At 33.6% G+C, this 27,352-nt stretch overlaps 5 protein-coding genes across 5 annotated transcripts; 1 reads left to right on the top strand and 4 right to left on the bottom strand.

Annotated features, from left to right (window-relative positions):
- Nucleotides 1-2,396: 2,396 nt before the first annotated feature.
- Nucleotides 2,397-6,808, top strand: LOC125864639 (vacuolar protein sorting-associated protein 22 homolog 1). The gene is made up of 7 exons (XM_049544666.1): nucleotides 2,397-2,530; nucleotides 2,630-2,740; nucleotides 4,142-4,277; nucleotides 4,563-4,717; nucleotides 5,564-5,671; nucleotides 6,153-6,242; nucleotides 6,363-6,808. Exons 1-7 carry the CDS (start codon nucleotides 2,480-2,482, stop codon nucleotides 6,465-6,467), a joined length of 756 nt encoding a protein of 251 aa, XP_049400623.1. The 5' UTR covers nucleotides 2,397-2,479; the 3' UTR covers nucleotides 6,468-6,808.
- A 560-nt stretch (nucleotides 6,809-7,368) lies between these two features.
- Nucleotides 7,369-10,919, bottom strand: LOC125864647 (protein FATTY ACID EXPORT 5-like). Its single transcript, XM_049544673.1, has 3 exons — nucleotides 10,545-10,919; nucleotides 8,748-8,835; nucleotides 7,369-7,604 (listed from the first exon to the last, which is right to left on the bottom strand). Exons 1-3 carry the CDS (start codon nucleotides 10,741-10,743, stop codon nucleotides 7,532-7,534), a joined length of 360 nt encoding a protein of 119 aa, XP_049400630.1. The 5' UTR covers nucleotides 10,744-10,919; the 3' UTR covers nucleotides 7,369-7,531.
- A 4,374-nt stretch (nucleotides 10,920-15,293) lies between these two features.
- On the bottom strand, nucleotides 15,294-20,312 carry LOC125864634 (purple acid phosphatase 18-like). The gene is made up of 5 exons (XM_049544660.1): nucleotides 20,138-20,312; nucleotides 17,591-18,259; nucleotides 16,791-16,979; nucleotides 16,631-16,719; nucleotides 15,294-15,674 (listed from the first exon to the last, which is right to left on the bottom strand). Exons 1-5 carry the CDS (start codon nucleotides 20,285-20,287, stop codon nucleotides 15,455-15,457), a joined length of 1,317 nt encoding a protein of 438 aa, XP_049400617.1. The 5' UTR covers nucleotides 20,288-20,312; the 3' UTR covers nucleotides 15,294-15,454.
- Nucleotides 20,313-21,750: 1,438 nt separating this feature from the next.
- LOC125864642 (reactive Intermediate Deaminase A, chloroplastic-like) lies at nucleotides 21,751-24,720 on the bottom strand. Its single transcript, XM_049544668.1, has 6 exons — nucleotides 24,456-24,720; nucleotides 23,729-23,844; nucleotides 23,567-23,611; nucleotides 22,746-22,819; nucleotides 22,606-22,655; nucleotides 21,751-22,135 (listed from the first exon to the last, which is right to left on the bottom strand). The coding sequence occupies exons 1-6, from the start codon at nucleotides 24,637-24,639 to the stop codon at nucleotides 22,041-22,043; spliced, it is 564 nt and encodes a 187-aa protein (XP_049400625.1). The 5' UTR covers nucleotides 24,640-24,720; the 3' UTR covers nucleotides 21,751-22,040.
- An 814-nt stretch (nucleotides 24,721-25,534) lies between these two features.
- LOC125864645 (protein translation factor SUI1 homolog) lies at nucleotides 25,535-25,933 on the bottom strand. The gene has a single exon (XM_049544671.1). It carries the CDS (start codon nucleotides 25,931-25,933, stop codon nucleotides 25,535-25,537), a length of 399 nt encoding a protein of 132 aa, XP_049400628.1.
- Nucleotides 25,934-27,352: the final 1,419 nt, after the last annotated feature.

Genomic DNA, 27,352 nt, shown 5'->3' with positions numbered 1-27,352 from the left:
CCGCGAATTGTAATTAAGACAAACTATGACTATGTTAACTAATTAGTCAGTATATGTTTGCTTATACGCGTAATTTTCTCTTAAAAAAACTATAGTTTGGGCTTAACTAGAGATGTTTTTGGGAGTAGAGAGGCGAACGATACTAGGGGAAGGAGCATAGAGGCGAGCGAGGTATGGAGAGAGAGTAAAGAGGCGAGAGAGGTTGAATATATGTTATATTCGTTGTATCAGTTTGTATCATGAATACAACTGATTTGCAAAATGAATACAATTATATCAAAAATTATTGTATTTAGCTACATATTAGGAGGAAAGATGCGGGCGAGATCGAAAGAGGGAGGAGAGAGGTGAGCGAGATCGAGAGAGAGAGGAGAGAGGCAAGCGAGATCGGGGAGAGGATGAATCCATANTTGAAATTTTTGAAATAAGTAGGGATAAATGAATATTAATATAGGTAAAGGAGTGTAGTTAAGTAATTCGTCCTAGATTTTTTGTTATATTTGATAGGGAAACTTAAAAAAAAGAAAAAGGGAACTTTCATAAACAGTCACTATAATAAACTTAATTATATTTCATAGCTATAGTTTGCATATTTATGGGGTGTAGCTACATTTTAAGTTGTTTCATTTGTATAATTCGTGGATTTGTATAATTCACAGGCTGTATAATTCGCGGGTACATTTGAATAATTCAGTTGTTTTTGTATAAACTCGAAGTAACGGATTTATACAATTACAAATATCAAAAGTGTAAACAGTTATACAAATTATATTATGCAAATTCCGAATTATACAAAACGTGCAAATTATATTAAACTAAAAAGTTGAGTCGCGTAATTATAGCTAAAAGTAGGTCGCGAATTGTAATTAAGACAAACTATAGCTATGTTAACTAATTAGTCAGTATATGTTAGCTTATACACGTAATTTTCTCTTAAAAAGACTATAGTTTGGGCTTAACTAGAGATGTTTTGGGGAGTAGAGAGGCGAACGAGACTAGGAGAGGGAGCATAGAGGCGAGCGAGGTATGGAGAGAGAGGAAAGAGGCGAGAGAGGTTGAATATATGTTATATTTGTTGTATCAGTTTGTATCATGAATACAACTGATTTGCAAAATGAATACAATTATATCAAAAATTATTGTATTTAGCTACATATTATGAGGAAAGATGCGGGCGAGATCGAAAGAGGGAGGAGAGAGGCAAGCGAGATCAGGGAGAGGATGAATACATGTTGTATTTATTGATCACCAATACAATTGATACAAAATACAAATACAGTTGATACACAATACATGTATAGTTATCTGAATACAATTGCTATAAGATACAAATATCACCTATATTTGATTGAATACATAAAGCATGTTACAAAAAAGATGAATGCATATTGTATTCATTGTATCAAGTAGCAGAATATATGATTTACGTGTATATAATAATAATAATAAAAAAAAAAAAAATCATTTTAATTGAAAATCACGCAAATACATTGTACATGTAGTTAATTGTATGTGTAAGTTTGTGTTTTCAAAATAGAAGTTCAATGTGTGGCTAACTATGAAATTTGAATACACAAATACATATATAAGTATGTATAGGCTATAAAATACATAGTCAATAGCACGCAAGACATGATAATGTATCTTGATTTCATATTATTAAACAAATCATAAATCACATCCAATTGTCATAATTCAAAAGCTATAATTAATAAAAAGGAAAATTACTTCGAAATTATGGTATGCAAACCATCACAAACTTGCATAACTTCGTGTAATTAAAATAAGTGTGATGGTTATGATTTCAAGTTACAAACAATTTACAAATAACAATAACAATTATAATTATATCGGCTTTGATCATAATTTCAAGTTACAAATAACTTATAAATAACAATAACAATAATTATATCGACTTCGTGATTTATTATAGCCAACATATTACAAATTTAAGATGTATATTTTTTACACCTTCTTTTAAGATTGCTCACAAGCCATACATCGATTTCAAAACTACAAACAAAAAATATTTTTTTATTATTTTCAAATTATAACATGCAAGTTATGACAAATCAATATACGTATTTTATTAAGAAGGTATTTGATCATAGAAATTTAATATTTTTCACTTTATTTAAAAATTTTGATACTGCAATTAAAGATGAAATTGTGTTTAATTATACTTTTTAATTTTTACAAATACAAAAAAATATATTTAAAGTTATACAGAGAGCTAAACCAAAAAATAGATTCAAATTTAGAATTCAGCTCGAAGTTGAATTTAGAATTTAGAATTTTTATGGTCACATTACTCACTTCTAATTAATTTTAATTTAAAGTAAGTTGTGATAATTAATTTTAAATAATTTTTGTTTGAAAATAAAAAAGTTTGTCCTATCATTTTCTTCACAAACGAAGAAAAAGCTAAACTGGTAAGAGGAGAGAGTACGACGAAATACTTCACATAATCAGGTAAAGGATGAGGCGGAGACCGGGAATCGGAGGTCTGCAGAACGCCGCGGCGGCTAGGGTTTGTGATCTAAGTTTATTTACTTTGAGTTTTTTTAAAAAAATCGGTATTTTTTGTTGTTTAATAATCTAATTTTTGTTTTTGCGATGTTTATTGAAGGATCAATATCGATTGTTAGGGGAAAATGTTGCGAAATTGAGAACAGATCTTATGAAAGAGCAGCTCGCTACTTTTCGATCTCAGCTTGAAGATTTCGCTCGCAAACACAAGGTTTTTTCATTATTTCGTTTTATTTTTGTAGTGATTGAGTATTTTTTTTGTTATTAATTTAAGGTATTTTATTATTTTTTATCACGCTGTGTTGAAGCTAATGAGTTCTGGATATACTGGATTAGCTTCGGTTTGGCTGTAGATTTTCAAAAGGAAAAGAAAGTTGAAAATATAGTTTGTCTATTAAACTTGGTAAGTTTTTGAAAATTTATCTTCAAATTTTTTTAAGTTCCAACAATTTTTGGGTTTTTGGGACTTCCACTCACAAAGCAACAAACTTCAAAAACTTGTTTTTTTTTTTCCAACTAATTCTATGGCCAAACAGTTGCCAAGTTAATAATATGCACATATTCAATGAATTTACGACCAATACAAAGTTTGAACTAAAGTTGCTTGTTGGGTGAAGCTATTACCGTTACTGTAGCTCTTCCCGTGCTACCTTTGCCTTCAGTTGAACGATTTGGTAGGAGTATGATGATTAAAGCATCTGATTTTGCGAAATTGAGACATCCATTCCTTAATTTCCTAAAATAAAAAATGACATAATACATAAATGTGCCCTTTAACTTGGCATCATTTCACATTTATGCCCTTCAACGTTGGGTATGCACAAGTAGACACTTAAACTTGTATAAAGTTGAACAAGTAGACACATGGGTCCTACGTGGCACAATACACGTAGGATAAAAAATGACATGTAGGACATGTGTGTCTATTTGATCAACTTTATACAAGTTTAGGTGTCTACTTGTGCACACCTAAAGTTGAAGGGTATAAATGTGATGTGAGGCCAAGTTAAAGGGCATATTTATGTATTATGCCTAAAAATACCAATGTATTGATAAACTACAGAAAGAAGAGTACTGTGAATCATAAGCTATTTTGTAATTAGAAGTACTTGTAATTTGTAAATATTTGGGAAGAAAATATAGCTAAAGAAAGAACTATATAATTCCCAAATTGTCAGTCTCATATATGTTGCGAGGAAACATGTATATGACTAACTCTAATTTTCTGTACTTGGCCACCTGTTGCTAATTCCGAAAAAGACATGAAAAGATGCATTTTCAGCTTATTTTATGGTCAACTTGGGATTTATGTGTGGTTATATTAGCAAAGGGATCACAATTGAACTTTACCATTTGTATTTTTCTAGAAGATAATGGTATTGAGAGAGTATATGTGTTGTTTATAATGCTTGGGCAGCAACCAGGCTGGTTGAGTTTGATGGACATTTTCCTTTTTCTGTTCTAACTGGAGTCTTGTAAAAGAGGTTTCGTTGTGCGTTCTGCTTCTTTGGTACTTTTTCTAATTGAAATTTATATATATACCTTTACTTATTTAACAAAACATTTGAAATAAAAGAAGAAAGTTTTGGTTACTCCTTGTTTTATTTTGCAGAATGACATTCGCAAGAACCCTGCATTCAGGGCACAGTTCCACGAGATGTGTGCTAAAGTCGGAGTAGATCCTCTAGCATCAAACAAGGGTTTCTGGGCAGAACTGTTGGGGATTGGTGACTTCTATTATGAACTTGGTTGGTATCAATCTCCTCTGTAGTTTTGGTTAATGCAAGGCATGCTTAGAAACTTCTTTTTAATGGTGCATGAGAGGAACATTGCATATTATTTCCCACTGCAGTTTGACACGCGACATCAAACTTTGAGCAGTATTCTATGTAGTGGCGTGTGCCTGTTATTTTGTGTAAATCGTGCTTAATTCTTACCTTTTTTCTTTTGAATATCCATAGTTTTTAAGTATTATGGTTTTGTTGATAAATCTCCAACAAACTGGACTTAAATGAAGCCACCTGTCTAGGCAGGGGTACAGATTATTGAGGTTTGCCTAGCGACTAGACCCCACAATGGAGGTTTGATAAGCTTGGATGATCTTTGTAAACTGCTTGGTCAGAGACGGAAAGCTGTGCGCGAGACAATATCTGAAGATGACTGCTTGCGTGCTATAAGCAAACTGAAGGTATGACTTAAGCTTTAATGTTTCAATTGGCAGTAACTGAATGATTCATTGAGCAACCGATGCTAAATATACCAGATCCTCTTTTTCATATACTCTGAAGAGCATATTTCACATTTTAGTGCTTTGCGCATCTAATTATGAAGATTCTTCATGTTTCAACCCTTGGATACCAGGATATTTGATTTACCCTTCGGGGTGGCCCAGTGGTTTGGGCTTGGGACGTCCATGTTGGAGGTCTCAAGTTCGAAACCCCTTGCCAGCGAAAGCAAGGGGTTTGCTTCTGGGTCGAGCTTGTCGCACCGGGCTTGCCTAGTGCGGGTTACCTCTCCTATGTGATTTGCGAGCTATTGCATAGGAGCGGGGGTTTTACCCTGTTTGCACCCAAAGGGTAGCGGCTGCGGGTTTCCCTTGTCATAAAAAATAAATAAAAAAATACTAGGATATTTGATTTTGCTAGTTGCTTCATTTAGCAAAATAAAGTAGAAAAAAAAAATCTGTATTACAAAACTAACCTGTCAACAAAAAGAGGGTAAACTGCAGGATAATTTGTTTTTATTTTTTTAAAGAAAAACAAGTACGGTCTGTTTTCTTAAGTTTTATAGGTTCCTTAGCACATGAAGCATCGAAGATAATGGTGACCATATGTTGCAGGTCATTGTTGCTCATTCAATCCCTCCTCATTTAGATGGAAGATAGGAGAAATACAAAGTTGTTTAAAAACATGATTTAAAGTTTGTCATTTGACTCATTTTTCTTGAACGTGTAGTAACCTTCATTTCTTTCTGGACTGGTATGTTTTGCTACTGTTTCCCGAACTATAAGCTAACATCTAATTTCATCTTTCAGGTATTAGGTAGTGGTTTTGAGGTGATTACAGTGGGAAAGAGAAAGCTTGTTAGATCTGTCCCTACCGAACTGAATAAGGATCACAATGAAATATTAGAGCTGGCCCAGGTACAACCTTTGTTCTTTGTGTTCCTCCAGAAATATCTCTCCTTCGATAATTTTGTAGTTGGGTAATTGCCATGCTGCAAAAAATGTCACTTTCACTTGATGCAGTCATTTTCTCCCTTGTAGTATTTCACAAATTTGGTTTCTTAAACCGGTCCTCGACTCATTTTGGCCGCTTAAAAGGAAATCTGTTATTTCTGCCATCAAAATTTTCTTCTGGATCCATGAAAATTATCAAAAGGTTTACAAATTACAAGCTTAGAGAGTTTTCCCCAAATTGTCAGTGCTTACTTAGAAACATTGCCTATTAGGTGCAGCTGAGCTTGCTTTATTATTATAGATATTAAAAGAGGAAGGGAAGAGGGGCGAGTTTATTAGCCACATAGTTTTGCACCGTGCACCATTAGCCGTGGGGCTTTCTTGGTTATCTAAAAAAAAAAAAGAGGAAACCATGTGTGATTGTTTTCTGGTGCCTTTGCTGCAGGCTCAAGGTTTTGTGACTGTTGATGAGGTTCAAAGACGCCTAAACTGGTCTTCAGGTCGTGCAACTGATGCGCTTGAAACACTGTTAGAGGTAAGTTCTCAATGTTATTCCTTGTTCTTTCCTCTCTTCTTTTCCATCAAGGCTCTAGTTATATCCTTCTAGATTTTTTGTGGTTGGACCTAACAAATATGGGTCTCGTGCATCCAACAGGAAGGGCTTGCCATGATCGATGATGGACATAGAGATGGCAAACGTCGATACTGGTTCCCTTGTGTGTCCTCTGTCTCCTCCTATGTAGGTGCAGACACTCTTTAGCGTTTTCCTTGTTCAGATATGAGAATATTTCACTTTGCACCACGAACTTGGAGGATTGTTTCAAATAGAGATGCTACTTTTTTATCCGTTTCCGTGGTCCAACAAGCTTTTGATTTGCAGTTATTGCATATGTTAAGTGTGTTACCCTATTGTGTAATCTTAGTGTTGAATCATTCGTTGTTATGTCGTACACTTCAACCAAATTGGTATTATAAAGTTGTGAAAGGTTGATGGTATTGCCGAGGGTCTATTGAAAACAGTCTTTCTACCCCCACAAAGGTAGGGGGTACGGTCGGCATAATTCCTACCTTCCCCCATACCTCAATCGTGGGATTACACTTCATATATCATTGTTGGTTGAGAGTATTGATTGTTTGCTGGAAAGTGTTGTTTTGTACCTGGCACGAGTCTCTGAATTCGTTTGATAACCAACTAGTCTGAGGACTGATGAACTATAAGTTGGAACTGTATATATGTGTACCACCCAACTATAACAACTTCATAAGTGAGATCCGGGGAGACTTTTAGGATGTACGTAGACTTTATTCCTACCTTTGTGGGGTATAAAGACTATTTTCTATAGATCCTCAACTAAAATCTTAAAAGATAAATGTACCAGAACTCGTTCAACCAGCCACTAGTTTGTTTAAGATAAATATACGAAAACTCATTCAACACAAGTTTCAGGTAACCCTTTCTACAAAAGCTTAGGTAGATGAAAAGAAATCACTTAAATATGAGCCTGAGACATCAGTCTTATCGTTTATCTAACTATTTCATCAATTTCTTTCCAAGTGGTTTTTGGAGATCCACTAATAGCATTGCAATTCATTCAACATCCACAAATTACACCATAGCTGCAAATTCAAATACTGAATCAAAGACAAAATGACATGAACGGTAACACAAACTCAAATTCTATTCATTGAGGCAATGTTGTTAAGTTCAAAAACAAAATAAAAAGTGTGTTAAGTGTGAACGTATACAGTAATTCGCGATAAGAGTCCCAGCTCTTCTCAGTACAAACAGTCTGGACCTGGAACCTCGGTTATAATGAAATGCTATTACTCAGCTTTAGATGGGAAATGGTTTCCACCACTGGCAATCTTATAAAGGTAAAATCCAGTCATTACCACACTGCAAAAAGAAGATATCAGGTCAGCATTTTCGATTTTCCTGACTATTTTTCGCAAGATATGAACAAACAAATACTGGAAAGGAAACTAAGCATGACAGTTTGGTGCATCTTCTAACTTCTGTAATACACAATAATTTTTTAACATATACATGTATTTTGATAACAATGATGTTTGGATTAGCTTGCGCACCTTGACCTTTCCACTGATACCTACTAGCTCCAGCTGAGTAGCTCCATCCACCAAAATTAAGACAAATGGGAAGAAATAACTTAGTTTATTTTTTCTCTGTTGGAGTTCCCACCTCTTTGCTCCCTTGGTTACTCAAACTCACAACCTCAGGTTTGGAAGAAACGGGTTCTTACCATTCGAGCAACTACCACTAGGTCAAACTGTTAGGTGCAATCCACAATCAGTTATATTATGACCACCCTTGGGGTTTCATTGCGATATCACGCAAATTGGCACCACGCCTTCCTGGACTTGGTGTATTTCATATTTGCTCATTTAATGGCACTATTCCTCCCTAAATTGTGAACCTATGGTCCCCTGTACTAACCTAAAAAAATGAAAAACAGACACATTACAACCCGAGATCAAGGTCATGTCTGGGCTTGATTCAAAAGGAGATTGGTTGGGATGGGGAGCTCAGGTCCTCGAGAATCCACATACCACCACGGGGGAGCATAAAGGGGAAGGTGAACCACTGAACTTGTGACATTGTTCAGTGTTCACTCAGGGGTAGTTATAGATGGAAAAAGTTTCTTTCTGACTGTCCGCACTAGACGGAATCAGAGAAACATTTTTTAATCTAGACAAAACTTGTGAACTTGCATTGAAAAAGCTATCAAGAGATCAAAGAAAAAACATTAATTTACTAATTGGATAGTATAAAAGGTAATGTAAGATGTTCTTGGAAATTCGACTTCACTGCACATAGCAACCTAATGTTCAGTTTGCGACTAGGTAGTCCACATATATACATACCACGATAAAGCAACTTGACATATTATGTGTAACATGTATCAAGTGAATCACGCCATACAAATCTGATGTATTTATGAACGAAACGGAACAGATAAATGAAATACTACCACCAAGTTAATAACACAACTTGTATGGCATGCTTTCTATTTGGAGTTACCTGATACCCGCAACAACACCAGCTGGCATTATCTTTGAAGTTTGCATGTACCGCTGTCCCATGACCCATGCTAACACAACAGCACAAACTGTTTCAAAAGAAAAAAAAGTTTAAGTGGAGATAATTAGTCCAGCCAAAAAATATAGGAAATTCAATGTGAACGCAAGAAAATGACGAATCAGAATATGATCATGATTACATAAAAAAAAATCAAAAACTTAAACACATTTTCCCCATATCTTCCGTTTCTACAGAATTGAACTACAAAATATTAAGATTGAACTTGACACTGCAGACTACTTGACATCCAGACTGTTAGAGGGATCCATACCAAAGGATGTTGTGACTCTTGAGGTCTTTGGGCAACAACAACAACATATTCAGTGTAATCCCACAAGTAGGTTGGGGGGGGGGGTAGTGTGTACACAACCTTACCTCACCTTGTGAAGGTAGAGAGGTTATTTCTGATAGATCCTTGGCTCAAAAAAACAAGTATGTTAAGCAAATATAGTAGTGGAGAATTAAACAGAACAGAAAACTAGGGACGTAAAGAGAATTACATAGAGTAAAAGCCTATGCAGTAGTAAAGAATGTGACATTACACTGGAAGCTAATGAATCATATGATTGAAGGAGTTAGAAATGCAATTGATGCATTTTTCTTTGAAAACCTTCTTTACACATCCGTTATAGTTGTCTTAAGAGTTAATGATAAGCTGATAAGAGGACCTTTTGCCTTTTTATCTCCCTAGGGTTGTCGTGTTGCGCGTTACCTCTCTGGCATGTGACATGCAGAGGTGTAAAACATAAAATGCATTATGTGACTGTTTTGCTTTTACCACGGCTGTAGCATGATCAGCATCATGCATTAGCTAAAAGTTGGCACGCGGACCAAGAAAATATATGAGATAAAGGTACATGGAAGGAAGGGCGAAAAGATACACAATCATTCCCTTTCTATTTGGTCTAAGCTAGTTCAGAACTCGTTTTTTTTTTCCAGAATCATTGCACAATTCAACACCTATTCAAATGAATCCATCAGTTTCTCATATGTTTAGAATCATTATTCACTTTCCTCAAGGCTAAGAACCAAGAAATTCTCATTTCGCAGAAAGATCCAATAGCAATGTCTTATCATCTACTGCAAACCATACAACAGCTACACACAAACTTCGTAAAACAGACACATAAACAATCACGGAGAAAAGCTTTCTCCCCTTGAGATATCTAAAGCAGAGCAACTAAAAATCAGACCTTTCCACAGTACATAGAATCTGGCAATCTCATGGAAACAAAACCATAGCCATATCTAAATTTAGGCTGCAGCAGTGTCCAATGTTACTTGGACTCTTCAAAACTGTCATTAGGTGCATATCGGATCCTCCAAAAGTAAAGCATTTTTTCGAGGATCCAACATGGTACAACAATATTTTTGGAGAGTCCGAGCAACATTGGTAGTGACAAAGTCATGACTTTCACAAACAGGATTCGAAATATAAAGAAGTACACACAGAAGCTAAGATCCAAGAGGATTCAACATCTACTCTATATATACATAAAGAAAAAGCATTAAATTTATATATACAGTATAATATTCAGGGAAGGTGATTTGGATGAACTCCTTGCACCCCTAGCTCATAAAGCCACTGCCATCAATTCCAGTAATATTCACTCCATATGATTAATACAACATTTTTTCACTTACAAAAGAGTAAAGGGTACAATATTACAACTTTAATTTTTTTGAATTTCTTCTATACCTGCAAATAACATATAAGGAAATGAAAAGACTATATACCTGTTTCAAGAATCCAAGCAAAGCAAGAGTTTTTGCGCTTGTGAAATGCTTGGAGACTCAAGTAACCAGCTAAAATAAGCAAAAAGCCAGTACCAAAACCTCCACCCAATGAAGCTAAACTTCCTTTCTTGAAATACCCTATAATTCCACCACACACAAGAATCAAACCATAAGGGATTGTAAAGCAAAAATCATGCATTTTTATCAAATGGGGTTTTAGGAAAGATTGAATCTTGATGAATTTAGCAAAAAATTGAGAGATCAAGAATGAAAAGATTCAATTTTTAAAGGATCTTGGTGGGTAAAACTTGAAATTTTTTAATTTTTTGAAGTGGGAAATGGCATATAGTACATCTGATACAAACCAATTTGGTCAGAAGGCCAAAAGTCTCATGTTACCTATTACCTAACCTCCATGTTGTTTGTTTTACTGGTCAAAATTACCCTCTGAGTTTTATTAAATGACACTCATATTTGGTTAATTTACAGCTGAAAGGAAGAAGTATGTGAGGGTAATATTGTCAAGAAATTGAACTGGTAGATGTTTGACCCAATGTGCTTGTGGCTTTGTGGAAAATCCACACGACATTTGGAACAATTTTGTCTGTTGTGTATTGTTTTTGTTATTTATAGTAAAACAGTTGGGTTATGTTAGGTAAGGCTATTAAATATCACTCTTGAGTTGGTCAAAAACACATCGGAGTTATCATTTTTTCACGAGTTTCATACTCATTATGGATTGTTCTATTTTTCTATTTTAACTATTACATTCGCTATTTCATATTAGTTGGTCACTTTTCTTTTTACACGCATATTAAGAAATCATAAATAAAGAGATAAATTTTACTAATTTAACCCTTTTCCGTACAATGTAACTTCCCCTTAAATGGCAACTATAATACAAACAACCACTTGAGTATGTATTTGCACGTCTAGTGATGAAATCAAGATTTTCACTAAGGATATTCAAAATAGGAAAAATCACACCATATACACATTTAAGGGTCAATATTACAAGTTTTAAACACATTCTTAAAATATTCTTACTTATAACAATTTATTTACGGGTTATAACATATTACTTAAATTTAACTTTATTTAAAAATTAATTACAGGTTTATTTAAAAATAATTAATCTCTTTATATTTTTATATTATTAATTATTAATAGCTAGCTAATATAATTTCAGTTCTTTTATTAAAATCGAAATTATCAGTTACACGAATTTAGGGATTTACATTGATTAGACTTCCTTTTTTACCGTTACACTCCAATTAATTTTATTTAAAAATCAATTTCCATTTATTTAATAAATGATTAATCTATTTATGGTTTTTTATTATTAATTAATAATATGTAATTAAATTGATTTCTGTTCCTTTTTTAAATCTGAAATTATCAGTTACATAGATATAGGGATTCACCTACAACAAGTTTCCTTCTTTACCGTTACCACCTCCCATACGTCAATCCCACCCCCTCCAAACCGCCCATACGTCAATCCCTCCCCCCTCCCCCCACGCTCATCCAGTTCTACATGCCATTAACACACTAGCCCAATTTTACCTTCATCTATCACATCTTTCTCACCACCAAACTACACTAACTTTACAATCCTCCATTCAATTTAGTTTTTTCAACAAAATCATGTCGAAGAAAACGGTTGTAACTCCTCGAAAGATCCCTCGATTAGTCGAAGAAACTTCTACGGATGAAGTTCATGCTCCATCTTTCAACATTTTGACTCAAACACCGCTGCCAAACATTGTTGAAACTCCGGCTAGGGGTGATTCATCTCTATTGAAAGATCAAAAAAAAAAAAAAAAAAAATGACTCAAATAAAAGGGTGAGTCCGATAAATCAAAAGGGGAAGAAGAGGAAGGGGAAAAATGTTGAAACCCCTTTTGAATCTGATTTTGTTACTGAATCAAAAAAGAAAAAAAGAAAAAAAATAATGAATGTTGAAGTTGCTCAGTCGTCAAAACCATCTACAAGAAGATCCAAAAAAAAAGAAGGAATCAGAAGTCCCAACACCCAAAAAAGACAAAAAAAATTGTTAGGGTAAATATTATATTCAATTTATTTTCACATTATTAAAACTACTGATTTTTTCCTAAAAATATCACATTATTCTTATATTATTTTCGAAATAGTTGTTTGAATGAAACGTGTATGAAATCTGATTAATATGTGTATGATTCTGATTAAACAGTTGATTGTTGGATATTGTATGATTTGTGATATAATAGTGGTATACAAATGGTATGAATTGTGTTTTAACAGTAGTGTGATTGTCTATTAACTGTATATACAAAGAGTGAGAATGGCGCGATAAGTGAGAGTGAAGTTACTGGTACGATTGCTAGCAAATTTGGTGGACCTCGCATAGCAAAAGAACATGTTTCGGATACTACCAATTATCCTACACCAAGACCACGTACAAGAAATTTGAAATAGTTGATTGCACCTTCTACTTTTTTAGAATTACATGTTTTTTTTTTTACTTTTGAACAACTTTTTTGTATTTAAGTATTTGATGATATATAATATCATATGTTTTCTTCCAATCAGATACCATCTACATATGAATTACTGTTTGGCTATTATAATTTCAGGATACTAGTAATAAACAGATTTCATACCATTTGGATTCACTATTTTAAAATATCAGTGTGAATCCAAATTGTACAATTAATGGATGAAACGTGTGTGAAATTTGATTAATATGTGTATGACACTCAATTTAATGTTTGATGGTTGGATATTTGTATTAATTGTGATATAATATTGTTATACAAATGATATACATTGTGTGATTATATGAAATTGATTTATTGTTAGTATAATATGTGTGATATAAACTGAAGTTCGTGTTGGAATGAAACTTGAATAAGATTGGTATAAAGTTTGTTATATATTACACTATATTTACACTATCTTATATATTAATCTGGAATAAATTTTATTTCCAAGTATATTAAATCTGTATAAATAATTAATGAATCGCGTATATGAAATCTGGAATCTAAAATCTGAAATTTGTACAAATATTTACACTATCTTTATATATTAATCTGAAATAAATTTTATTTTCAAGTATATGAAATCTGTATGAATAATTAATGAATCATGTATATGAAATCTGAAATCTGAAATCGGAAACCTGTACAAATAGTTACACTATCTTATATATTAATTTGGAATAAATTTTATTTCCAAGTATATGAAATCGTAAAGAAATCTACATTAGCTTTCTTTTGATCTAAAAAAACCCGCACACCAACATCATTGTGGATACTAACAGGGGGACATCTATCACTAACTATATATTTTATCTCTATATTGTGAATATTAACATCTATCATTAGTTGCGATGTTATCGCACTTACTAGACCACTATAAAGACTAGAATACTCATATATAATCCCCTCCATCTGAAAATCAACATATTTCCCTGTTTCATTAAAAAAAAAATAACAATTAGTCTTACATAATAAAAAAAAAACAAAATTATACACACTTGTCATTATTTTTTCATACAAAAATCATTCAAACAGTAAACTACAAACATATTTCATTAAAAAATAAAATTTCAGATTTCATACCCACTTAATACAAATTTCATACATACAATCATCATTTATACCAAATTTATACATTTCTCATACCAAATAGTTCATTCCTTTCACACAAATTTATACATAATTGACAAAACTTATATAAACAATAACATTTCACATTTCATACCAACTTAAAACATTTTTAATACACTTATTCAAACTTCAAAATAACTTTTTTTACTAACTAGTTAACACACTTTCATACCAACTTAAAACAACTGTCATACAATTCTTCAATACACTTTCGTACCAAATTAATTACAATTACACTAACAAATTCATTCAAAACTATACATTTTAATTCATTTTTTCACGAAAAAAAATCAGTAATCAATAATATTACAGAAACTTACCAAGAAAAAAAACAGTTATCAATAATATGGTGACACTAAACCACTACCAAAAAACAGAAACTTACCAAGAAAATCACTAATATTACAATTTCACAATGACTAATAAGTATTATGAACAAAACGTATTGTTTATACAAAAAAAAATATCACATTCAATATAGTGGCGATTTACAGTTTCATTTTTTTTTTTCTATTTCATTGAAATCCAAATAAAAATAATAAACAATTAAAAATACTCACCTGAAGCAACCCATCTTCCGCCATGTTTAATTAATATTGATACGTGGTTGTCCATCACAAAAAAACACGTTTTTTCAACAAAAAAAAAATTCAATTTGTCGCCAGTGACAATTTCTGGAAGAAAAACGAAGAGAGAGTAACGTGAAAGAAAAATGGATAAAATCTGATTTTTAAATTAATTTTAACAAATTGGAGTGAATTAAGAAAACTGAATATTCTTAATTAGTTTGAAATTCCTTAATTCATGCTAATTAATAATTATCTTAAATTAATTCAAATTTAAGATAATCCCTATTTCCGTTTTTTTTCATTTTTTCCTTCAAAAACGTTTTATTTTAAATTTTTTTTATCTTTTTATTCTTTTTAAATCAAATGTTTTTAATTACTAAATTTTTATTTTTTTTAAATAATATGTTACAACCTGAAATTTTTAATGTTATAACTTGAAAGTCTAAATCTACTGCTATAACTCGAAAATATCAATATAGTATATGTCATATTAGAAATTTTCACTTCAAAATATAAAGAAGTAAAATAGAAAGAGTCAAAGGTATTCAATGTCTACTATATATACATAACAGATAATTTCAACATTGTAAATATCGTGTAATTTTCCAGCCAAGAGAGTTTGGATGAACCCTTGCGCCCCCTAGCTCCGCCTTTGTACATGCCAATAAAATTCAGTCGAGGGGAGGGACTAAGAGGTCATAAGAATCCTTCTCATTTCATGGCTACCTCTAGTATTGCACCCTGAACCAATCAATGAGGTTATCCAAACCTGATCGGACCTCACTGATTCATCGTCATCGTTCCTATGCCAACTCCAAAAGGCATGTGTTGAGTTAACCATCTTAAGTTCGCCATGACCAAAGCTTGCTTCGCGGAAGACTGACCATTCTGGTGGGGGCTGTTTGTACCTGTTGAAGGTGCCAAGACATGTAAAGACTCTTTCAAATTTTAAGGAACTCTGCTTTATGTTTTTAACTACAGTATCAACACAAAGAACATGAAAAGAGAATCTTATAGTTGGACTACTAACAACAACAACATAACCAGTGTAATTTCACAAGTAGGGTTTAGGAAGGGTAGTGTGTATGCAAATCTTATCCCTATCTCAGCTAGGACTAGTGGCACGTTAAAACTTCTGTAACTCAAAATGAAGGGGGAGGTAGGAAACCTATCATTCCCATGGGGTAGTAGTTGATTAAGTTTCCAGAACAGTTTAACATGAGTTTTCAGCTTCACAAAGCCTGGAATAAAAGAGTGATTTGAAGAAAAATATTTCTTGAAAAATAAGTCATTTTTCTTACTTATTTAAGGTATTCGTAAGTGTAAAACAATCTCGAGAGGGAGTGGGAGGTCGTGGTTGGTGCTGGTTGGAGGTGTTGAGGTGAGGAGACAATGGACTTGTTCTTCGATCTGGCTCTTGTTCCCTGTAGGTTTATAGCACGCTAGACTAGCTAAGAAAGGTATTCTATCTTTCTCTTTTTGTTGTTCGGCTCGATAGAATTGTTTAGAATCCTCTCCTAGCTTCATCTTTCCATAGATATGAAGACTATAAAACGTCAATCAGAGAGCAGGGTTGTTCTAAGATATAGAAGTAGTTAAGGGCTTGACTAAGTAGTATATATGGGATTAATGCCACTTATGAAACTTGTTTTCTATATTTCAACTAGGGAAGTCATTTTCCTGATTTTCAAGGAACTTGTTTATCTAAATTTAGCCAAACTGTGAAACTTTTTCCGGAAGATGTTTTCCTTCATATACCAAAGACACCAGTGCTTTGCCTTTTTACGTTTTTACTTTCTCCTTTGTTGTCAAATATACATACAGTGCTCAGCATGATGGGAGAAATTACTAGAAGAATAGTTACCGGTGAGCTAAACCTTCTCTATTTCCTCCATCGCCAATTGTAATGTGGACAGCACCACAAGGATCAGATTTACCATTGTAAACTCGTTTCTGTTGTCAAAGAAAACACTCAATTAGGTAAAAGAGTTGAAAAAAAAACAGTACAAGCAATGCAGGCATACCGTGCGTTCATAAGCATGAACATGCCCAGTGAACACTAAATCTGCGCCAGCAGCATATAGCAAAGGCTCCATAGACGCCATCATGTCATCACCTTCACCTTGATGGGCTCTGTTACTATTATACCATGGCACATGGAATAGCACAACTAACCAAGGTGTTCTTTTACGATCCACTTTTAGAAGATCAGCCTGCAGATCAAGATCCATAATTGAACTAATTAGCAAGTATGAAATGTGAAGAGATTCTTAAGTTTCTTTTTTTTTTTTATGACAAAGATTCTTAAGTTTCTCCTCATATAATACTCCCTTTGCGCAATATATGTGAAGGGGTTCAGAGTACGAGAGTCGAAACACTAAACTTCGACTATAAATCAGGTATGGATTCTCCAAAAAATTTAAATAAAAATTTACATATTTTGAGAACTACACAAAAAGTACTACAAGTCAACATAGCTACTGTTTCAAAATATTTTTAAAAAAATGAGAAAATTATAATCAAAGAAAAAACAGTATGACTCTCCAAACAGTAACATAGTGGGCTCTTTTTACGTGTAAGCTCCAAAGTTTCTTATTATGACAATGGATAGAAATATCTTCAGATCTAAAAGTATAAAGCAACAAAATTATCTTCTATTTTATATTGGCACTTCCTAAGGATTGGAAATTTCCTGAAATGTCATGTCTGAAACTGTAAAACAAAGGCAACTTAATCTTTTTTATGCTGAATTCTACATGATTATAAATTCTTCAAAGCCATATGAGATTTTCCCATTTTAGGAATAAATGAGAGCTCATCTAACCTTCAGCCAGCTATATTGATCAGAGTGCTCATCATAAGGAGCATAAGAACCGAGCATAATGATATGAACCCCCGCAACATCAAATGAATAGTATAGATTTGAAGCGGATCCACTCTCCGCAAATGGCATCTTCCACCTTGAGTTATAAGAGACAAATCCATCCTCTAGAAATAGTATTCTTTCTTTTTCATGATTCCCTTGTGTCACCATCCATGGCCTAGAACTAGCGAGCGGCTGAACAAGTTCACCAAATGAGTCCCACCTATGTTGGAAACAATCAGCATAAGAAAGGTCACCAGGGAGCAAATGAACATCGTATTTGCACTGGTCTATGTGATCCAAAGTTGACTTAGTCCATCCAGTCTGGCCCAAATCACCGGCCACAGCAAAAGTAACTGGAAACTTAGAGGGGGGAGTTTTCAGCTGGAATTCAAGACCTTCTCCTCCACATCTATAGAAGTAAGTGGTATTATCTTGCAATGGTCCAATGACAGTGTGATGTATCTTCCCCGAACTATATAATACATAACTATACTTGGTACTTTCTCCTTGAGATATAGCACTATATTTTCCGGGGGATGTTCCATATTCAACAATAGAAGGAGAAGATCCATCATTGGTAATCCATGTGACCCGCATGTGTTTGTCCCCAGCTAATGAGATGTGAACCTGCAATGGGAAAATCAATTCCCTTGATGAGGTCCACAAGCTCAAATCATGAACGCAAATACAAAGTATATCACTTTACAGATTAATATCAACAGGTCTTTTGACAACTTAAAATAACATTAATATTTGAACAAACATAAATGCCACAAAAACCAAATAGTTTTAGGCAGCTTACAAACTGTACTGGTGTTATCAAATGGACCTAGGGCATACCAAGCTAATTTAATTATACTTGTCGTACAAAGAAACACATATAGTCCTCCATACTAGTAATTGGTAATGTACCTTTCTACGAAGAAAATAATATAGACTCAGGAACCCAAAGATGGTGCAATTTATATAAGCAGACTTACACTGATCGTCAAGGCATAACTGTCGTTAAGGCTTTAACAGAATTCTCAGACTGATCCTCAAGGCATAATTGTCATTAAGGCTTCAATAGAATGCTCAAAGTGGAAGCCTTTAACCAAACAAAATACAAATTCATGATTAAAGTCAAGTTTCTTTCTCTATTTTCTGTTGTGACAATGATAGCGACCAGGTCAGCTTGTTCACACAGTTGATACCGCCCGACTCTCAATAGATGTCAGTAACTCTGTCCACCAAAACCACCTAGCTTTTTTTGCTCTACTTGGGATTTAAATCCTGGTCTCCCACCAGATGCATTGATCACTAGGTACTAAAAGCCAGCTTGTTTAAAAAAAGAAAACTGGTAATATTGTATTCCTCGGTACTAAGGCTGTGCTGGCAACCTCCAACCAAGCTCGAAGTCTACTAACTGAACTTCATCATTTACATATTCTTCTTTACACCAACTTATTCTAACAAGGGAAAAGGTCTATTCGCCATGTACTATTCAAAACTTCTAAATTTTGCTTGGTTGGGAACTAAAAATTTATCCCAAGATTATCTCCCCTTATCCATCACACCAAACAACCCCTTAGTTCATTCATACCCTTGTTATTAGTAAAATTATCTTGTATTTTCCCTTGACGCTAATAAAGCTCTAGCGTGAAATGTAGATTCCACATGTCCAAATCCTTCATTAAAAAGGTCTAGCTTTACCCTTCAACTTGACTATAGTTTAAAATTACTCTCAAATTGGAGTGTCAGACTTCTGTTAGGGGTCAAGGGAAAAAGTGAGCCCCTTTGTAAGGCCCAAGGGAAGTCAAAGTTGCTCAATTTCGGAGAGTACAGTGACAAATTTAGACATTTTCCCCTCCTAACAAAGACCCTTTCCTCTGTATGTTGTGTACTGCTCCCATTTCACATTACTTCGTTGTGATTACAGCTCTCATTTTTGTATTCCCTTTTTCAAACTCCTTGGAAATGATTTATTTTAAGCCGAGGGTCTTTAGAAAACAGTCTCTCTAATACTACGAGGTATGGCTAAGGCCTTTGTACACACTAGTGCTCTACCCTCCCAGACCCCACTTGTGATATTACACTGGATATGTTGGTGTTGTTCACAACAGCAAGATGAAACCAACTCCCCCTATATGACCTCCGCAGACTGCAGCAAGCAGCTGGTTCCAAGTCCAGATTAACGAAATGGAAATTCAAGCAAAATCACAGTAATAACAGAAGAAATGAACTTTTAAGTCCACATAATTAACGAGATAAAGGGGGAATACACGTCCAAACAAAACTTCAACTTTCGAAGTCCCATACTTTTTCAACTAAGTTCAAATACTTATTTTCTTCAAAAATAACCAAATTCACGTCCAACAGCTTACAAAATTTTGATTTTTTTTTGTGTCCGAGCCAGGTTGCACCCACCAATTACACACGATACCTACCAACTCCCACCAGCAACAGGCTAGAACATAATTAACCAGGTAAAAGGGAGAATCATTTAACTTCGTTGATAATTTATACCTGCTGAGGTTGCGAAGAAGGTTTCGGATCCCATGGAAAATGGAGGGTTTTACGCGGCGGCGGTCGGACATAATCGCCGGCAAATACAGTTCCGGCGATGAACAAAATAACCGTCAAAAGGTGTAGCAATATCTTCATCGTGAATCTCATTGACTGAGTCGTCGTTACTGCGAAGTGTATATATACCTAACTTCGGAATATTTTATCCTTTTTTTTTCTTGGCCAATTAATATAATTTAAACTTGTTCATAATCTTTCACAAATTTATTTTTAGTTTTATAATATGTAAAAGTTACATGAAATCGTTGAAGAGATTTTTTTTGTATATATAAATTATAAAGGATTATATTTACTCACTTCCTCGAATAATAATGTGTTTGAGAGACTTTGTCGAATTCAACTATAAAATTTGGGTCAATTTTCGTATAAATTAGATTACGTATAGATATTAGAGTGGGGGCACGTGTTAGCGAAATTTAAGCACTTGCGTCATATAAAAATTAGAAATTGTAAATACGTAATTAAGGAAATAAAGTAACTTGAGAAGTAGTAATTAAGTAACTTTAGTTTGTTCAATTACAGTTATAATAGTAATTTAGGAAATAAAGTAACTTGAGTTTTTTAAGTAATTTGAGTTTTTCCCATTAGGGTAATAAGATGTGTATAAATAGATAACTATCTTTGTTTAGATTTCATAATTCACATAATTAGTTTAGGATAATTCTAGATCGAAAATCAATGTCAAAGCTAATGAGAATACGTTTTCATCCTATTGATACGGAACTAATCAACTATCTTAAAAGGTTTTTCAAAGGTAAATTATGTTTGAATCAACAATGTCCTGTCCAGTTTGCGGATATATATGGAGATCAACCACCATGGGAGATATTTGAAGCTAATTCTGAAGAGAAGTTTTGTTACTTAATTACTCCTTTGAAGAAGCGAAAGATTAAAGATAAAAGGTTTTCTCGAACTTGTGCTAAAGGGACGTGGAAAGGGCAAACCGGAGAAGAACTTATAAGGAGGAATCGTATGGGTCCTGTGGTAGGGTTTAAGAGAAATTTCAAGTTTGTAACAAGTGAGTGTGGCCAAAATAAAACTTGGTTGATGATAGAATATCATGTCGCGGATAATTTCTTTAAGGAAAAAATCATATTCTTAAAGAAGATTTTGTAGTGTGTCCAATCAAGAAGAAGATGGATAAAGAGAAGAACGTGGATCATGCTATGGAGGCACAAGATGTATAGAACATTCGAGGACATTCGTGATGATTGGTTGCAACATTCATAGTTTTACAAGATATATAATACACATTTATATAATTCATTAAATGGACTATTCACTTGAAAAGAGATTGTATATAGTTCAATTTTGCCCATATATATAAATGTCGATGTTCTGATTATTAATATTTCTTCATGCAGCAAGAATTGTGCTAACCTGTTTTCATATTTATCACTTATTTCTCTTTGTATGCCAATTTAAGCTCAGCGGGACGAGACAGCAAAGAGTAGTTTCTGAAGAGCTGAAATTGAGGCCAATGTTTTATCAAATTCAATTTGCATCAACAAATAGGAAATGACTTGGTCACTTCAAAACAATACGAAAAAGGATTGAGGAAAGACTAAACAGGATACACAGTAGGGCCAAAATATCACCAAGTTTGTTCTTCACATTAGAGTAGCACAATCGTATGTAATACTCATGGCTACTGAGTTACAATACATTCTTACATAAAGTTTATTCTCAGCTCCGCAAAGTTGGAGCTGAAAGAAGGTAGACGAGGGATCCGGAACTAGTAGCTAACTCCCAGTTTATTAAATCTACGAATGTAGGCTAGGAAGTCAACAAACTTTCACCTTTCGAGGTCTAATAAGTTGTTGAATGAATAGGTAAGGGAGAATCATAATGCTGCTATGCACTCGATTTCAATCCTTGCATTCATTGGCAGTGCTGCAACCTGATAAGTTGCCCGAGCTGGTGCAGGAGCTTGAAAATCTGCAAGATAGTCTAGTTACCAACAGGGGACTAGCACAAATGAAAAAGTAGCATTCAAGTGCTGAATACTGTCACGATTATTATTGACAAAAGTTTTTATCACGGTCATCAGTGTACATATGGTCAGGCTCATGGTTCTTCCGAAAAATAAGAATGAACCTCCCCAAGCCGTAAACAATGCTCTAATCAAATGCATGAGCACAACAGTAGACCTTTGATTGTTTCGGGCACGAGCTCTCTGATATCCCAAAAGGAAACTAGGCAGGACGTAGAATGAGCCTTCATGCAACCAAATTAGAAGTATGATATGCAATGCATCCACTTTTATTGTTCTTAAATCCATTCAGGTTTATCTTTGATTTTAGTTCAGTGTTCAAGTAAGCAGAGGGAAGAATCTCATACTGATGGAATGTTGCAAAGCAAAAAAAGTACCAAGTATAAAAATTGTAACTCCCAATATCATGACTCACATTTAGCATAAATCTCATTCACTTTCTTGAAGTCATTCAGATCAGCTAACCTGTAGAGAGAGAAGCATCGGAAAAAAAATCAAGACTACCATGAGAGCAAAAACCTAGGGGGTGGAAGAAGAAATAACAAAAGATCATACAATATAGTTGTCTTAACAACTGAGGAGTAGCTAACGCCACTTGCTTTAAGTATCTCCCCCATATTCTTGAGAACCTGGATATCAATATTAAGCTCAAAATCTTAGAGTCAGCATTTTTTAACTAAAAAGACGGAGTACTAACAACCCAAATATCAAACTAAAATCAAGAGCTGTTATTTGTCGGCTATCTACTCTTTTGTCTTTAGGTGGAAAAATTGGAGATTACAAGCAGATGCAGAGAACAATTTGTGAAGTTGGGTCTGCACCTACCTGGCTATCTATCATCTTTTCCATTTAACTTCTTAAAACAAGCTCTCATTTGGTCTTATCCCATGAAATGCAAAGGTCAAATTATTCAACATGATGATGGAATTTAACTACCTCTTTATATCACGTAAACTTAGAACCGGACAATTAGTAATGCACGACTACTCAGAATTGAGGGTTGAGATAGATATAATTGAGTATTAAAAAAGCACCTACAACTGTCATGGCAATGATATCTTCAAGTACATCTTTAAAGCTGAAGAAAGAGTTTCAATTTTCAATTTTTGAACTATTACTATTTGGGATTAAGCGTAGAAATCTACTTTTTGGCATCACACTTCTTCACAAGCTTTGCAGCTGTAGGCAAGAAGAATATTTTACAAGAGAATACTGCATACCCTATAGTGCAAGAGAAAAGAGCCATGCAACACTACACCACATGTGAGTTTCCTAGATAAGTTTGCATCAAAAAATGTATCCAATAATGACCACGTGGAGACACAACTTTCAAGTACTGACATGAATATTCTAATCACGACTGACTACCAAAATACCTGCTCTGTTTGATCCTCCACACTTTCTGAGACAAATTTCCCGGTCTGCATTCAATCATAAGTTAGTTAAAGATAGCAAAAAGCAAAGACAAATGATAGAACTACTGTTTCAAGCTTGTGATGTTGAGCATTTGCTATAGCTGATACGATCATAGCACAAACCTCTGGAATAAGACCCAGACATCCAGAGACAAAAACAAAATTATTAGCTTTGATGGCTTGAGAGTATGGCCCGAGTGCTGCCGGAGCCTTTTCAGTGTGAACAGCCTCCTTTATACCTAACGGCATACAACAAATGTTCATTAATAAGGTTAAGAAACTCTTTGAAAAATAAGTTAAGATACCAGAAATTCAAAAATGTGTGAGAGAGAATTTTCTCTATACCCTTGTATATTTTTAGATATAATGCTTGCCTATTCAATAACAACTCCGAATCTCAAGAACTTAATTTGCCTAGACAAATTAAATGGTTATGGTTTAAGTTTTACTCATTAACAATGTACTTAAAGCAAATTACAGATAATCGTCTATAATAAGTGTATTGTCAACAAATTGCTTTTCTGAATAAGGATTATAGTCTACGACCAAATTTTAAACTAAACTCTAAGCTCAAACACAATTCAGAAATCACTGCATATTACCTAGAACTAAATCCAAAAAAAACGTCAAAAACTATGCCTCAAATCCAAACAGGTCTGAGTATAATATATAAATCCTCTATAACCATTCAAGAAGCAACAACACTCATCAATCAGCTAAGAAAATCCCAAATTTTATTATATTTACATCAATCAACTTAGTTTCAATCCAAACTATTTGTGTCCGTCAGAAAAAAAAACTAGAATGCAAACAGAAAAAACTCCATGGTATGCTGGTTGAGGGAACTTACTGGCATCAGTGGAAATGCTTAAGCAAGCGAAGGCTTTTGATCGAGCTGATGAAGAGCCACAAAATTTTGCCCCAGCAAGTGACACACAGCCAACTCCGAACACTACCGGAGCTCGGCTGCGTAGGGCTGCGACATCCATTGCCGGAATTTGGAAGCGACTTGCTGCGGCGGCGGCCCACGTCATTTTCCGATTCGGCTTACTATGTTTTTCTCCTGTGACCCTTTTTCTGTTACCTTATTGGCTTATTATTCTCTTCCTTTTATTATTATTATACTATGGCGGCATATTTTCGGAATATTTGATATGGGCTACACTTCCTATGGCCCATTATAGGCCCAAAAGTCATGCAGGACAATATTTAGGCCCATTTATTGTGTGCTACTCTAATCTGCACACGTGCTACGATGACAATTATAACGTAAAAATAAGTTATAAGTGGCAATTATATACATATAATTTTTTTTATTTATCTACCTAGTGTAATATTACGACAAAAGAATGTTTATATGTGTGGATCCCCCACTAATTATAAGGCAAAACTAATCCAATTCTTTTTTGTAATTTGAGAGGTCATCATATGGTAAGCTATGATCAACGATAAGTCAAAATAAATTCGAAAAAAATGTCTTAGTTAAGGTTATTCTATGCAATACGTAAAGTTTCTATTAATATTAATATGTTATATGCTACCTAACACATGAATACCACGATCCGTAAGATACAATTATAAGGCGAAACGAATCAAAAAAAATAATATCAACTCAAGAGAGCTCCCTAACAATAGGAATGTCCATTGTATGATAACAACACTTTAGCATCTTGAGTTGTTTTACAGAAACATGACAAAATATCTATAAACATTTGATTGTGAACTCAATTATCGTTTAATCATTATAAAAGTCTATAAACTTTAAACTCGTGATCCACTTCTGCGAATGCCACAACTCACAAGTACAAAAAAATCCAAATATATTACTTGGAAAAGAAAGTTTCATTATAAGATCTCAAACAAAAAAAAAACATAACCAACAAAAAAAAAACCACACACAACTAGTACTAAACATTATGCCTCTAAAACTTAAAAACCATGAACCTTGATCTGTTCCTTCTTAACAATATCAGCCTTCACAAGGAACTGTGAAACATTCTTACGTTGATCGCCCTGTAATTGTATCACTTTTCCAAGCTCCTTGTCCTGAATAATGGTTCCATTGCAGCAATACTCTTTTTTTAGGTCTTTAAGTATTTTTTCGTAACTAAAATCTTTCTTCAAACCTTCAATCATAGTCCAACTTTTCTTACCATTCCTTTGTTGTACACGAATATGCACATACTCCCTTTTTGTTCCACGGGCACCTAAGTCTTTCGACTCCGCGAACGGATCGAAACTCCGTGGGATTTGAACATCAGAGTCTGAGTCCACGGCATCCGCAAATGGATCAAAAGAAGTTGAGATTTGAAAATTTGTATCAACCATGTATATTGTTTTATGTATGAAAACTTTAATTTATAATCCAAAGAGAAATCGTCGTTTGCTAATTGGACAATCAGAGAGCTGAAAAGAAAAAAAAAATCAATTTTTTTACAAGTTAGATATTCAATAAAATAGTGAAACATCAAGAATTCAATATTTAAATTTGTATACCCCTATAAAAATTGGATATATATCAATTAAACAAGAGTTGTTATCAAAAATCAATTAACTAACCTATATTACGTAAAACTTGTTTATAGATACAACAATGACAACAACAACAATAACATATAGGACACTTGGTTCAAGAAAAATATAAGAAAATAAATCGGGAAAACAAAATCAAAGATGACACAAATCCCCCAATAATAAAAAAGTAAAGTACCTCACCCCAAAAAGTTCAAAAGAAACATGATTAAATTTTCAATAACTTCCATAGTATATGGGAAGGAAATTAAATTCAATAAAAACGTTAAGAACATTCGAGTAATATGTATAAATAATTTATTCAGTATCAAATAAGTTGTCGAACACCAGTTGATTTGCAAGAGAAAAAAAAGAAGAAGAAAGAACTCACCTTCAAACACCAATAAAAAATGGAGAACTTAGATGGAGTATCAATTAATAAGGTTTCGATTGTTTATAGGAGATATATATAGGAAACGTTATGGCGGTTTTCCTTTTCCTAGTTATATATGATTTAATTTTTTTCTCCTAAATCCTAATAAAAAGGAATTCTAATTCTAATTTGATAAGGAAGACATTTTAAATAGGAACTATTTTTATTTTTATTTTTATTTTTATTTTGAGTCTTATATTGACGTGAATTTTCATAATTGAAATTAGTAAATCTAATATTGAATGATTAAATAGAAATTGATTAATGATATTTCTTTTTAAAAAGTCGATTTGTTTATGGTACTAAGTTTAATAAATTGATTAATATTAGTTTGGTTTTAATTTTAAATAGAAAATCTCCGAACAAAATAAACTACATATATACATATTTCAAAATTATAATACTCTCTTTGTTCATATTTAGTTGTTCAGTATGCTGAAAATAGTTGCTTCATTTGAAAAGGGGAAATTACGCAGATAAACAAATATATATTAGTTAATATTAGCTAATGTAGCTATGATTTCCATTAATTACCACTTGCAGCTTAATTTTAGCGATAATTATGTCGCATCTCTCCTCTCTTCTTCTCTCTCGCCTATCTCCTCTTTATACATTATCAAATTCAAATAAATATATATATGACAGATAAACAAATACAATTAGTATCTCTCCGCTCTCTGCCCTCTCTCGCTTGCTTCTCTCCTCCCTCTCCCGATCTCGCTCGCCAGATATATAAATACATATGTGTATTAGTTACATATATACAATTATCTGACAGATATACATATACATTTTGATAGATA

This window comes from Solanum stenotomum, chromosome 5 (assembly GCF_019186545.1).
Source record: "Solanum stenotomum isolate F172 chromosome 5, ASM1918654v1, whole genome shotgun sequence".
NCBI lineage: Eukaryota > Viridiplantae > Streptophyta > Magnoliopsida > Solanales > Solanaceae > Solanum > Solanum stenotomum.
This window is presented reverse-complemented; position numbering and strand designations above follow the sequence as displayed.

Coding starts and splice junctions, on each gene's coding strand:
- LOC125864639 (XM_049544666.1), top strand. CDS start 2,480: ATGAGGCGGAGACCGGGAATCGGAGGTCTGCAGAACGCCGCGGCGGCT. Junction 2,741..4,141: donor ATTTCGCTCGCAAACACAAG/GTTTTTTCATTA, acceptor TTTATTTTGCAG/AATGACATTCGCAAGAACCC. Junction 6,243..6,362: donor CGCTTGAAACACTGTTAGAG/GTAAGTTCTCAA, acceptor TGCATCCAACAG/GAAGGGCTTGCCATGATCGA.
- LOC125864647 (XM_049544673.1), bottom strand. CDS start 10,743: ATGCATGATTTTTGCTTTACAATCCCTTATGGTTTGATTCTTGTGTGT. Junction 8,836..10,544: donor TGCTTGGATTCTTGAAACAG/GTATATAGTCTT, acceptor CTTTTGAAACAG/TTTGTGCTGTTGTGTTAGCA. Junction 7,605..8,747: donor GGTGTTGTTGCGGGTATCAG/GTAACTCCAAAT, acceptor TTCTTTTTGCAG/TGTGGTAATGACTGGATTTT.
- LOC125864634 (XM_049544660.1), bottom strand. CDS start 20,287: ATGAGATTCACGATGAAGATATTGCTACACCTTTTGACGGTTATTTTG. Junction 18,260..20,137: donor CTTCTTCGCAACCTCAGCAG/GTATAAATTATC, acceptor TTCCCATTGCAG/GTTCACATCTCATTAGCTGG. Junction 16,720..16,790: donor TTCATGCTTATGAACGCACG/GTATGCCTGCAT, acceptor CTTTGACAACAG/AAACGAGTTTACAATGGTAA.
- LOC125864642 (XM_049544668.1), bottom strand. CDS start 24,639: ATGACGTGGGCCGCCGCCGCAGCAAGTCGCTTCCAAATTCCGGCAATG. Junction 23,612..23,728: donor GTCTGGGTCTTATTCCAGAG/GTTTGTGCTATG, acceptor GATTGAATGCAG/ACCGGGAAATTTGTCTCAGA. Junction 22,136..22,605: donor GAATGAGATTTATGCTAAAT/GTGAGTCATGAT, acceptor ACTATCTTGCAG/ATTTTCAAGCTCCTGCACCA.
- LOC125864645 (XM_049544671.1), bottom strand. CDS start 25,933: ATGGTTGATACAAATTTTCAAATCTCAACTTCTTTTGATCCATTTGCG.